Source organism: Micropterus salmoides, unplaced genomic scaffold, assembly GCF_014851395.1.
Source record: "Micropterus salmoides isolate LMB-PRFRI ecotype aquatic unplaced genomic scaffold, ASM1485139v1 Ms_hic_scaffold_7, whole genome shotgun sequence".
Classification (NCBI taxonomy): domain Eukaryota; kingdom Metazoa; phylum Chordata; class Actinopteri; order Centrarchiformes; family Centrarchidae; genus Micropterus; species Micropterus salmoides.
In genome coordinates this window covers 26,586,137-26,600,441 of record NW_024044459.1, presented here as the reverse complement: position 1 = coordinate 26,600,441, position 14,305 = coordinate 26,586,137, and the positions used below count along the sequence as shown (strand labels likewise).

The window sequence follows — 14,305 nt, the reverse complement described above, 5'->3', positions numbered from 1 at the left end:
ATCAACTTGTTTTTGGCAATACAGTGCTTAGGCTTGTGCAGAATAACATATAAGAGCAGTCAAACTCCCACAAGTCAGATTTTAGCTTGAGGCAGCATTTAAGGTAGCAAAGGAATAAATTAATTATCCTGAAAGATCTGACACAAAGGTTTACATGGGATAGTGAGTCATGAAGGCCCAATGCTGAGAAATGAATTTGTCGTGGGATGAATGAGCCACCTTTGAAGTTCGAGGGAAATGTGATTTCCCAAGAAATATCAGGTTATCACTTCGGTTTAGTTGATTCTCATAGTCACAGTTCATGTCCACACATGATGCTGAAAAACAGGACCAACAGAAGAGAAACAGATACCCAAGGAGTTAAGACAAATTGAATAGCTACATAAAGAAACAGGTTGATTTATTCTTCTGATTTATTACCTCAGTAAACACTTTCATAATGAGTTTATGGTCTCAATCACTAGTAACATATGGTTAATTTTGTAAATTATGGTCCCATTTAGAGGTGAGTGGTACCCTCGTCACTATGTAAATTTAACCAGCGGCCTTTTTGTGGTGAGTACATTTAGTTTACGCCTGTTTTTAAAATGACAGTTAACGTGAATTACAGATGCACCTAGCTACGCAAGCTAGCTAGCTCCACACACGGCCGTTAGCTCCACCATCTCGTCCAAATATGGTCAAGTCCGGTGCCACTGGTTGCAAAACCGGCCAAACTCGAGACTTCAAAACGGCAGTCCACAAACCAATAGGTGACGTCACAATGACTACGTCCACTTCTTATATACAGTCTATGTTTAACGTACACTTTTCCAATAGCCTTTGTGTCGTTTAGATTTGTTGGTAAATAACTACTGTGAATGATCCTTGGATACCAAGTTAGTACCACACACTGTGGCTCTTTCACATGAGTTGCTTTCACATTGATCTGCCAGCGAAATGAATGCTTGTTTGTTACTTTCAGCACTGATAAATAATCGCGCACAACACCCACAATTCATTTGCTGATATTTTTCCCATCCAGGCCATTTGGATCCAATTAAAGGCAACATGTAAACAGTTCTTGTAATCTGGGAGACTCCGACGCAAACAGATGATTTATTATTAATAATAAAATCACAGCAGAGCATAAAACTGAAAGGGATAAGCCAATGATCAGCATCAACTGTCATGCCCAGTTTCCCATGATTGCATACAAAGGGTGGTGTGAAATATTGACACATGTTAGAGGATTTGTGACACATTCTTCAAAACAATTGTTGCGTTTGTTTATTATTGTCTGAAAGGGGTTCCGGTCATTCTCTCTATGTAGCAGACAAAACGCTTTTGCACAATCCCCAAATGTGCCATATTTTGTGGCCTTGATGCTTCAATGTGGGAATCTGTCACATTACAACAATAACAACACCCATATGCTGAGCCAGAGGTAAATGGCAAAATGGGATTTCCTAAGTAACACAGCACTTCTTGACACATAGAAACATTAAAAGGCTTTTAAAGTTTTCCTGTATAGGGAGACATTTCAAACGGGACAATAATTCATGACTCATAAACCAATAATTATTAGCTAGGAAGCTATAATTGAACAGTTTCCCCTACTGGAGTGTGCAGACTCTTTCCTCCTACTGATAAGATAAGTATCTATTAAAAGACCCGATGTCTATGTTAATGCACAGGCTGCTTTGAGGATATAGACAAGCATTACAATGCTCACACGTATCTTCAAAACATTTTTTTTATTTCTCTATCAAAATTTAAGCCTTCAAACCAGCTTTTAAACCTTCAATAGCAGATAGCAACAGGGAAAACAAACATCTCTTGTATGTTACTTCTCTGAGTGTCAGCAGTTTAAACTATATTTTAGAAATAATGATGACCAAAACAACCTGGAGCCACTTTGATTTAGTACTGTAAATACTGTAAATGTTTTGTGTAATGTGCATTATCTCTTATGACAGTCAGGTTAGCTGCATGTAAAAAAGCCATAACTTGTAAATGGTTGAAGCCCCAAGCCCTGGCAATTGAAGACTAGGTAAATATTGTTCATCAAATCTGTAAAACTGAAAGATTAACAAAAAATTAACACACTTTTTAAAAATACAGCAAGGTAAATTCATCAGTATATGGTCATGGTGGGTGGACTTTATTAGGCCCCTAAAACCGGACTTTACATGAGACAAGCATGAATACTACCACTCTTCCCTGTTGTGTTTTGTGCTGTTAGGTTTGGTTTCAGAAACTGATGTCTGCTAAATATAACCAAGGGATGAATATTGATATATCTCTACCTGAATATTTATGTTTTCTTTGAATCAAGAGATGTATTAATATTGATAATGGGAATTCAGTTGTACTGATAGAGTCATGAAATGTGGTGAAAGGATGCAGAAGCATGCAGAAACTGTGTTTTTGAAACTGTGCAGAAACATGAAACCTGAAAATGAGGATGATTAAAAAGGCTGCATTTTCTGACTACAAGCGCTGAATTGCTATAATAATTACAATACGTCACATATTGAATTTGGCTTAGACCAGAACCAGCAGAGGCCCTGAAAGTGTGCCAATACTAGAGCCAAGGTCTCCCTGACCAGGTCTGTCAGTCCTGGTCAAGCACTACATGCATAATGAGAAACACATGGTCTCACAACCAAGAGCCAAGTCAGATCTCAGGTCGGTGTGTGAGAGGCAGAGAAACAGAGACATACTCTCATTAAAACATTTTAATCAACTACTCAACTAAGAGCAGAACTTTGTACACATAAAAAGTAATAAAAGTGATGTTTAGTACAATGAAGACTCTTTCCCCCTCCCTCTGTATTCTGTCTTCTATCTCCATCTAGTGGTTAAAAGTACAGTTTTACAGGCAGCTTTTCTTTTTTTTTTTTTTGCTCTGTGGCTTAACCTGTTGCCTACCACAAAGTAGATTATCTCCAAGATAAGATATAGAAACCATTTTGTTGTTTACTTGTGTAGCTTTTTTTTATTATAAGGAGTAACATCCAAGTCAGATAAACATGCCTGACTGCTTTTGAACAAATTAAGAGAACTGTTAAATCACAATTTGTTCTCTGTTATCATTTAATACATGTTCGTTGTCATTACCATATTCATTGTGAGTTATCAGTATAATTTACACTAACAAACAAAAACTCTGATGAGCAGATTGCTGGCCTGTGGCCTCTCATTAGATCTTAACAACATACTTCACAGCAAAATATGGCAAATATGACGATCTCAACCATGGTCTTCTTTGTTATTATAAAATATACTAAAGTATCAGACTTATACTTTGACAATGAGAACAAAAGATGAAACAGTGTTCATCTTTACTCCAACTTAGTGCTGATGAAAAATAACTTCCTCCCAACCACCACAAGAGGGCATTGTGCCACTGTTGCCTAAAGGGAGGGGGCAACCAGGTGAGTCTTTCAAGGTCAGTGTTAAAGATTACATTGAATATATGGGTGGGTAAGAGGGCTTTCTAAATGTACAGCAAGACAGAGCACAAGCCCAATTCATGTCACACTTTTGTTAGTGTTAACTAACATGTTATTTTGCACTCAGAAGTCAGTTTGAACAATCATGTGAGAAATTATGATTACTCTTTTGCTAAAATATGTTGATGAGTTACTAACAAATCCATCCATCACACTGCTTATGATTTGCTTTCTCAATTCCAATCACATCAGCTAAGACTAAGGATGCCGTTGGCAGTGGAAGAAGACATCACTATTAATAAGCTTCTCACCAACATGCACACGCGCACCTACCCACACACATACGCACAGCATACACTGTGTCAGGGAATGACAGAGAGAAGGGCTGGTCTGTCTTCAGCAGGGGCTGCAGTGGTTGCACCATTTGCTCACATGCTGGCAGATACGCACACACACACACACACACACACACACACACACACACACACTCACACACAGAAACTATCTCTGAACTCATCCATGAGAAAAGGATCTGAGCTGTAGAGGAGCTGAGTTAGCCGCACATCAGACACATGCACACACGGACACACACACACACACTGAACGCCTGAGCACCCATTGGTCGGCGTCTCTCCACCCCACCGCGGGAGTCTCTGAGGGGTCTGCTGCAGTACTCTGCTCCAGGGGCCTGGAAACACTGGAGTGAGCCATTTTTTCCCCCTTACTTCTATTTTTGGGCTGGATTTCGGAGGTCCACAGCCTCCCTCATTTTCCACTGTTTTCCGAAGTACTGGTTCCCAGTGTACATTCACAGCACAGCTCCAATGCCTTCTCTGCAGATACAAACAGCTATAAGGCCTGTAGCTCAGACAGGCAATATGATACCACTGAGACAACAAGAATCTGTGCAATAAGCTAGTGAGGAAGGACGCATAAATTGTGCCTCCTCTGCAGGGCCCTGGGGCAGCAGCTCAGTGCTCAGCCAGCCATGTAGACTCAGGCCACAGCTAAAAGAATTTGGTGAGGACCCTTCCTGCAGCCCATCCCCCTATGAGAGAAGACATGACTTAACTAGTCTCCTCCCAAGCATGGAATACATGACCAGAGTTTTGTTGTTTTGAAGTCAAACTCAAAGGTCTTGTTTTATATTTTCTGCCTTCAATTGTAATAAAACTGACTGAATATGGTGTTTATGTGTAATTAATAACAGTGTATCAATCAATATACTAGGAAACTGGTAGGAAAATATCAAAAACATTCTGAATTAGAGCTCCCTCTGCTTATCATAGGGGTGATTAACCTGAGGGAAAACACTGCATAATAAAGGCAGGGAATAATAGGTGGTTTGTTAATTCTGCCATTCATTAATAAACACAGCTATGACTACAGATCATAAGCACAGCTATGATAAATTATTATACTAAAAGTTGCATAATGGAATTAGTGATGATAAACACAGCTGGAGTGGTTAAATATTACAGGCATGTTAGGCTACCTCATGTAAGGTAATGGGCTTGTTGCTGTGATTATTTACACAGACCATAGTAGCCTAATTAAAATCAGGCTGTAAAATAGAAAATGCCTTCAAGCACAACCAGCGGAGGATCAATCAATCTCATCAGGGAAAGCTCTTCATCGTCAGTCCTGGAGTAAAACACAAGAGTATCTGCCCACATTCAGAGAATAGAGGGAGGTCCCTAATTCCACAATAGCCTATAGGGCTTCAGATTCATGTAGGAACCTGTCAGAGGAAAGAAGCATGTTTATGAATGAACAAGCTGCTTCTCTGCCCGAGTTCAGTCTGTTTAGCAAACGGATGAATAAGGAACCCTGTGTTATGTGGAAACATCCATCATTGCATTTTAATCATGTGTTTCACGCATTTCCTTTTATTATGGATGCATACATAAAAACCCTAATGCACTTTAAAACAACAGAGGTGTGGGTGGAACGAGACCATTTCCAGTGTGTGAGCTGTGTAGAGTGGTTATTAGAAAGTTTCCACAACCCCAACTGTTCAACTGATTGTTGATTGACAGGGTATGGTTTAGAAGGTTTGGATTTTACGCAGTGGTTTCTGTATCTCCGCGGCCTCAGAGATGGGTATCCGGCTTATTGATAGCGGTGAATGCCAGCGGGCATTAGAACAGCAAGCGGCCATCTGCCAGCCTAGCGAACTAGCAACCCCACCAGCTGCAGTCGCAAAACGCCCTACAAAGCAGGACATGCATGCAGCTTCTGACGTCTGCGGCCACACTGCGCTACAAAGCCCAGAAAAACCAGGAGCGGAAACAATGAGAATCAAGCTTATAGACGCCGCATAGGTCCACGACCAGCAAGTTTTTGAGACAAGGCTGCCATTAAGTGCACGTCAGTTCATTTCGGATGACCGGTTTGTGCGATTATTTCCCCACGTTGAAAAAATATATATAAAAAGACTCATGCAGGGGCACTTTAATACCCCGACATGGCGACGGCAAGAAAAGGGAGAGAGCTTTTTACTATTTTGGAAACTAGCGCGGACACAGAAAGTACCACGGTGTGCGACAGTCAAGACTCTCCGCTTAATCTTTCAGCCGATGTGAAGTGGTTTGAAATTCCTTACAGAAAGCCAGACTCGGACGAGGAAGACGAAGTGCGGGAGGAGGAGGACGGCGAGGGGGAGAATGGATTCACGAGCACAGCAGCCGCGGCGGAGGCTGCAGACGCGGCCAGCTTCATCGCAGGAGGAGGCTGCAACATAATTTTAGTCACTGGCAGTAATGGGATCAAGCACGACGAGGAGGAGTACGCAGAGGACTGTTATTATTCTACCTCCACTAACTGCTCTGATACCGCCTCAAACGATTCGGATATTGATTTCTCCGATCTGGAGGAGGAGGAGCGCAGGAGTTTTTTCAGCTTTGAAGATGACTTGGACGAGGACTGCACTTCTCCCGACTTCTGGGGCGAACCTGACCAGGTAATTTCAATCGAACCATTCTCCGCTGTCAGCGGCCCTCAGCACTCGCTGGGGGACGATGCTGACACCCGTGACTATTTCCGGATACTCTTCCCAGATTCTCTTTTTGAACACATGGTAGAACAAACAAACAAATACGCCCTCTATCGGCAAAGGAGGAGTGGAAAATCAGACCCAAACTGGCACCCCACTGATGTCAGAGAGATGAAAGCTTATGTAGGTCTGAACATTCTTATGGGCATCAACCAGCTTCCAGATACTGGCATGTACTGGGCCAGTGACATCTTCATAGGGAATGCAGGCTTTAAAAAAACTATGACAGCCAGGCGCTTTGAAAAAATCACCCAGTATCTGCAGCTGTGTGACCGTGAGTCTGAGCCTGTGCGTGGAGAGCGTGGATATGATGGCCTCTTCAAAGTCAGGCCTCTCATTGATGTGGTGGAGAACACCATGTGGGACGCGTACACGCCCAATCGCTGTTTGACCATAGACAAGTGTGCCATTGTGATGAAGGGACGTTTCTCCCCCACCCAGTACATGCCCTCCAAGCCCCTGAGGAAAGGGCTGACAGTGTGGATGCTGTGTGACTCGCGCTCGGGCTACTGCCACCGAGCTAAGATGTACGTAGGCAAGCCCAGTGACGATGAGGCAGCAGCCGCCCTGGGCTACAGAGTGGTGACCTCTCTAGTGCGTGGCCTGGAAGGTCAGTACCACCATCTCTTCATGGACAGCTTCTTCACCTCAGTGCCCCTCCTCCAGCGGCTGCTGAGGGATGGACTATATGCCTGTGGGCCCACCCAGCCGGGGCGCAAAGGTTACCCAGAGGTCCTCCGCCCCCGTAATGTCGGAAAGCTGTCCCAGGGTGAGTTCTACCAGTGCCAGCGTGGCAACCTGGTTGCTTCGGTGACACGGGATGTCAAGGTGGTTAGCTGCCTCTCAACCAACTCTGCTCCAGGGATTGTGGGTATCAGTCCAGGCCGGCAGCAGCGTGAGGCAGACGGGGAGGGTGAGAGTGACAGCATGGAGAGCTCAGGTCTGTCTTTCGGTGTACCTCGACCGCTGCCCTTGCTTTTGTATCAGGAGAACATGAGGGGTGTTGACCTGTGTGACCAGCTGAGGGAATGCTACCAGGTTGGCAGGCCATGTAAGAAGTGGTGGCGCTACTTCCTGTGGTTCTATGTCAATCTGTGCATTGTCAACGCCTACATCATCCTGAGGGAGAGCCGAGGGGGCACGCCACCAGCAGGCTTCAACGGCAAGCATTTCACCCAGCGCCACTTCCGGGTGCGCCTGGCGCAGCAGCTCATTGGAGACTACCAAGGGGCAAGGGGCATGGAGCGGGCAGCACGCAAGAGACACGCAGATTCACCCATAGAGTACGGACACCGCCTGGAGCGCATGTCAGAGCGCTCTCGTCGCTGCAGGAACTGCACCAACAAGGGACTGCGACATGAAAGTGTGTTCGGCTGCAAGATATGCAATGTCCACCTATGCAGGGGAGGATGCTTCTCTGAGTTTCATAAATAAAATTGAACAGATTTTTCCTTTTATATCCTTTGTGTAATCAAACAACTTGTGTCAAGGGATTTTTTTAAACAGTAAAACTATTTGTAATTCCAAAGGTTACCACTTCAAGTGCACAATATAGTCACACACTTTATGTAGAGCTAGTTTTAGGATAGAAGTATTATTGCACGTATCATAGAGAAAATAAACTGAGAAAGTGTCGGTTATTTGAATTAGTATAGAATGTTTTGGCAACTTGCCTTCTGTAACACTGACAGAATTGCCTTGTGTCACTTTTTTTATACATTTAAAATAATGAGAAGGATTTTATATGAAAAAGAAGAAATCAAACTTTTCTGCACTTACAATAGAACAGAAAATGTTTACTATGGGAAGTTTATCTCTCTCCTTTTCCAAAATAAAAACTTCATTATGATGTACTTAACCGAGTCACCTGTTTCTTTGTGTGGTATTAAAGCATGGACAAGAGGGAAAACAATGTTAATGAAATCTGAGCATGAAATAAATCTGGTTTGAAATAGGTTCAGCTTTGGTTGCTTCTTACAAACACATTACAAATTTGTGTGTCTCTGGGCCTTCAAGGGGACACAGCTTGGAGCAATTAGAGAGTAGAAAAAAGCCCCTCAATGCTCTTCAGCCAACAGACCGAGTGATGCCATTTCTTTCTCCAACCGCACTACAGACACAGAGCCATCTGTGACTCTATTACACTGGGTCCAAACCCAAAAAGTGGTACTTGTTACTGACATGATTGGAAAACAGAAGAAAGATGGCAGAAACACATTTTTTGGGGAGAAGAATCTTCAAGTCTGATTTGGTTTGACCAAGAAGAAAGAATGAGGACATTCATTTGAATCATGTAAATCAACGTGTACACATTTAGCTAAATGAGTGTGTGCTGGATCAAAGCTTTTCCTGCAATCCCAGGAGAGGCGGACAGTTGGAATTAAGAAATATTTGTGTTAAACGGAATGTGTTTTTTCGTCAGTTCTTCTCTGTCGACTCTGATATCAGGCTAGCAAGCTCAAGGCTGTATGTAGGCACAGATAGGCCGCTTCAGCAAGTCAGACTAGCCGTCTCCTTCTGAGTTCTCTCTCCTTCCTCCCCCTCTCTCTTTAGCACACTGTCTATCTTCCTCTCTCTCTCTCTCTCTCTCCCTCCTCAGGGTCTGCTGTGCCATCCTACACATTCACACACACACATACACACACACTCACATATTACACACACACACACACCCTCCCTCCCCCTTCACTCTGCTCTCTTGCTCTCCCTCAGCAGTTCCCCAGCTGGGAGAGGGTTAGTCAACTGGACGGCCGTCCCGCTGATCTGCGGGAGCCCCTTTGGGGAGTTACCATGGCAACCATGGCCAATGAAGACAGGGAGTCGCCAGCAGGCCCGCGTGGTTGTCATGGTACTCGCTCTGGCTATGGAGGTGGGAGGTGCCAGAGGCCACACCTCCCTACCCCTTCTCCAAAACCAGGCAAGGCTGTGGTGTGTGTGCGTGTGTGTGTGGAGGGAGCTGGCTGGTTGACAGCCTGCACACTGTACACGGAGCCAGACTGGTTACCAGGCAGGCTTTGCTACAGCACAGCCAAGACTACAACTGCTGCCAAAAATGAACTGAATGACATGAAACTGCTGCTCTGGAGACGTCTTCATGCAGGTGTAGGGTTCAGGGATTCAGGGAATGTGTCAAAGTCGGTTCTGTATAATAGCAAACCATCCTGAAAGTTTCCATTCTGTTTTATTGGAGACCATGAACCACACTGCTGCTTTGCAGACATCATCCTGCAGGTGTAGGAGGCATAATTAGCTAAATCTGCAGAGTGTACTATGCTACATCTAACTACGCTGCAAATTTCTGTTCTGTTCTAGTCAATCATACAGTGTTTAGAGACTCTGTATTTTCCATTTCTCCAACATTTGCTGAGTTACATCAATGGCCTTAAATCTTTCTCTACCCACACTGTCATTATACTATCAATGTTATTACAGTTCCTTACAATGATTGATACATTAAAAGCAGTTTTTAGGAATTTTTGACATATTATTTGAATTCAATTTTGTGTGTTTCCACTCAAATATTAATACATTTTCTAACAGGCTCAAGTGACAGATGTTGACAGGTCAATTACAGCAGCTGAAATGTGACTTTAATTATTCAATTCCCATTCAACCTAATTCAATAGCAGTGCAGAGGACATGTACACCAGAACAATGGAATCTGAAGACTGTGCTGGTCACTATTGTGCTTTTGTATTATTAATGTTGAGAGTAGAGCATTGTCAATTTTATTCTCCCCTTTTGTGGGCTGAATGTGAAATCGTGAGGTCGTATTTGTGCGTCAGAACCAAACACTGTTCTCTCTCTCTCTGGCTGGGTGGGTGTGCTGTATCTGGTGTCACAACAACAGCCAGATCTAATGTTTCCAGGATGGATCCCAACCATAAAATTCTCAGCTCTCAACATGTTTCCCCTCCTGGGCAGGGAGAGATCTCTGAGTCTCTGTCAAGAACATGGGCCTGGTTTCACTTAAGAACCACTGGTTGGGTAACACATGTACTGCTGAATCATGAATGTGCCTTTGTTCAGTTCTTTCCTCTGTTGCAAAATGAGTCCATGTCCATGGACAAGGATGAGCGTGAGAATCCCCACACATCTAATCCTCTGTGCTTACTGATTCGTTGTTTGTCTCTTCGCCGCAGCGTTTGAATGTTCATCTCCCAACAGCCACGATTGTGAGGAGACGATGAATGACTTTTTAAATATAAATTGATCATATCTGTTAAAATTAATTAGCACATCATAAAGAAGCCCATCTTCACCTTCACAAGTTTATCTTATTAAAGGACTAGTTCACCACAACATCAACTGTCAGTTTTTTACATACATGCAGTGGTCTACAGGGTAACTAGTGAATTTACTAAAGTACTTTTCAGGTACTTGCACTAAACGTTTCCATTTTATGCTACTTTATGCACAACAATTCAGAGGGAAATACTGTGCTTTTTACTCCACAACATTTGACATGTGAAGTAACATGATTCAGAAAAAGATTTACATACAAACTTACAGAAAATGTATAAAATTGAATGCATGGTTAAAGATTAAACCAGTGTTGGCTTGTGGACCTTTTCAAAAAAGCAGTGTCTAGTTTGGGCTGCTTGTCATGTTTGATGTCTATGAGTTGTTAGCAGTTCCACCAAAGAGATACTTCCTCCCCTAAATGTCTCACATGGTTTCATTTAAATAACTGTTTGAGGCTCAAAGATCTAAAATTCTCCAGTATTTTACCGATAAAAGCAAAGATTAGAGAATATTCCCCAAAATGAAAACAGCAGTGTGTAGCTTTGTTTTTCATCCCTGCCCTATTAATCATCTTGTGATTCCTTAGCTTTATCTTGTGACCCTTACCCACCGGACTAAACTAATGTTAACTGTGGATGAAGTAGTTTAAACTAGTGTCACTTCAACCAGCTACAGCAGGAAAATCCTGTATGCATTAATGCATGAGCATTAAAAATCTAATAATGTAACAGATGATAATATGTCAGTCACGGGGGCTTCAGTATTTATCAAGAATGAGTACTTTTACATTCAATAGTACATTTAATTGATAGTATGTACTTTTCTCAGTTAAGATTTTAAATGTGGAGTATTTCAACATTATGGTAGATCAGAATATTAAGTACATACACTCAAATACACTCAAACAAATACACATTTACTGGTAGAATACTTCTACACATCTCCATCTAGTAGACAAGAGAACATACAGTGAGCAAAACTCTTGAGATAGTTTGAACTTCCTCAAGGAACATCCATTTATTTAAAAGTAGCTACAACGAACAGTGACTCTTGATCTAATGCACCGTTTTAACCAGGAAGCTTTCTAAACCAGATGGATCTCTTTGGTTTTTGTTGAAGTGGTTTTGGTGAACCCAACAGAATTACCAGAGGGAGTTTGATCTCGAGGTCTTTTGCCAGAGGGACATCAAGGGTGACCTGTAACCAAAGACACACAACTTTTAATAGCATTTTTAGTTCGTGTCTACCAAATGCCGGTGATAATCTAATCTAAATATACTCATTTTAAGTTTATATAATATCTATTATAATTCTGTAAAAAACAATGTTAATGTTATAAAGAAAGACATCTCACTGAAATCTTCCTTCCCTCTCGTCATTGTTCAGTTTGATTGCTCTGGCTCTGCAGTGTTTACTGAAAATACTGACCTAAACCTTTTTGAGCTGATGGCATGACAGAACAGGTTAGGCTGTAATGTGACACTTTTTCCAACATATACCTTCACTAGTTTGAAGACAATCTGTGAGGGCTGTTCCCTTTAACCCCTCCTTCTCTCTCGGGCTCTCCCTTTCCTACAGCCACAGTGTGGTGCTGTTGTCATCATGCATCCTCCTTTTCAGCATGGCAAAAAGTCTTACACAGATTTCTTTTTGCAGGCACCCTATATCTGAGCCAAGTGTATGTTTTTTTTCAAAAAGTCAGTCATTTACATCTTAAAATGACCCTGAAATCTAAAGGAGTTTCTCACTTTGCATCGACTCTTTACGGTTTATGAAAAATAAGACTACTCAAACGAGTGGGTGTGAGCATTTGCATTGCTTCATATACATACATAATTCAATTATGGCGTCAGTTGTGAGACACTGTTTACAGTGAATGAATCCCATTATACTGTATTTGTGAACACAATATAAATACCTTGAGTCTGTACTCGAGCTTCATCATGCAGCAGTTGAAGAAGGTAGGGGGGAGCTGTAGAGGGACACGCAGAACGTTGGTTATAGTCCGACTGGTGGCAGCTGGAACAGAGTCTCCTGTCCCAAACAGGATGTCATTTGTGTGTACTATCCTCTTTGACTGAGCAGCAAAGGTCTGCTTCTCGCACAGCCAGAATTTGGGTGTTACTGTACGTGCTGAGTCATTGAATACTTCTACAGAGACTCCCATTGCCTCACCTGTTTATATTGAGGAGACAAAAAACATCAGTGATGTTGCAGTTAAGGCAATTGAGAAAAATGTATTCTTAGTATAATCTGTTTACCTTGCTTTACTCCCATTTTTTCTGAGGTAACATTCATAGTAATCTTTTCAGAGCCATAAAATGAAATCCTGGTAGCATATTGTTGCTCCTGCCAAATAAAGACATAAGCTGTCAGGAAGCCAGATATCTAAATACCTGTTTGAGCTGGCATTAGCAGTATAGTATTTAAATGTTTGATACTGTTGACTGAGCTAAGCTATTACAAACTGAACAGGACAAGTGGAAACTAAAAGAAAACCCAAAGGAAAGTTAACTCCATACCTTAAGTCCGATGATTATCATTTCTGATTTGGAGGCAAAGGGGAACTCGGACTTGCTCAGAAAAGGGAACTCAGTCTTGGTTTTGTGGACAAGCCAGATTGACTGAGTCAGCTTTGCTCGCAAACTATATGTAATTTTGCCCCATCTCCCCTCATAAGATGAAGGCATATCTCTGTAACAAAATAATCCAAATAAATAAATAAAATAATGTAACTTGGTAAGGAAGTGCTAATGAGAAATATAAACTCCATATAAGATTAGCACACTCACGTCTTTGGAATCACAAAAGCGAATGGATACACATTTCTCCCAGGGCCAATCATTTCTGAACCTTGTAAAAAGAAAAACATTTTGTTAAATGCAATTAATCACTTTGTTTACAGACTAGACAATATTCATCAATTCAAAAGCTTTAAGTTATTTCTTTTGCTGTTTTTGGCACAAGAGAGAGACAACACTAACCATCTCTTTTGTTTTTATCCTGAAGAATAATATGTTCAAAATTAAAGTATTTCTTCTTGTCGCTGTGAACCCCTGTGGCTTGTCCTTCTTGTTCACACCATGTGACTTTAGCTTTTCCTTTGGCTTTTACCAAAAAACACTGCACTTTGGTTTCCTTGCTGGTCATCACCGTAACCCTTCCTGAAATTATGTCCCCAGGAGAGAAGGTCCCTCGTTCATTTACCTTGCTGTACTCCACCGAGAGATGCTTTACAGTCATGTTAGGAAAACATCAAATAACATTCCCAAAAGTGATGGAGCATGAAGAGGATCCTCCTTTTGTGCAAATTAAATCCCAAAAAGTGATTGGAAGAGGATTTGAAATGATACACATTGGTCTTGAAGTGGAGCCTTTCGTTGTTGAACAGGTATCAGGCAAGGCTGGCATACGCACTGTTGCAGTGGACTTCTCCAGAACCTGTATCTGTGTCACAGATGATCACGTGATTGTGAGCTGCAGGTGTCACATTCACATAGGTAACTCTAGCCAGCAGCCTTACAGGCTTCATTAGGGTAAAATGTGCAAATGAATTTGCATTCTCAAG

General features: G+C 42.1%; 2 protein-coding genes across 2 annotated transcripts; one reads left to right on the top strand and one right to left on the bottom strand.

Annotated features, from left to right (window-relative positions):
• The first annotated feature begins 5,904 nt into the window (after positions 1-5,904).
• LOC119892317 (piggyBac transposable element-derived protein 4-like) lies at positions 5,905-7,926 on the top strand. Its single transcript, XM_038704520.1, has one exon. The coding sequence runs from the start codon at positions 5,905-5,907 to the stop codon at positions 7,924-7,926; it is 2,022 nt and encodes a 673-aa protein (XP_038560448.1).
• Positions 7,927-11,078: 3,152 nt separating this feature from the next.
• On the bottom strand, positions 11,079-14,134 carry LOC119892350 (arrestin domain-containing protein 3-like). The gene is made up of 6 exons (XM_038704544.1): positions 13,722-14,134; positions 13,530-13,590; positions 13,260-13,431; positions 12,999-13,086; positions 12,656-12,912; positions 11,079-11,934 (listed from the first exon to the last, which is right to left on the bottom strand). The coding sequence occupies exons 1-6, from the start codon at positions 13,978-13,980 to the stop codon at positions 11,806-11,808; spliced, it is 966 nt and encodes a 321-aa protein (XP_038560472.1). The 5' UTR covers positions 13,981-14,134; the 3' UTR covers positions 11,079-11,805.
• Between the last annotated feature and the right edge of the window lie 171 nt (positions 14,135-14,305).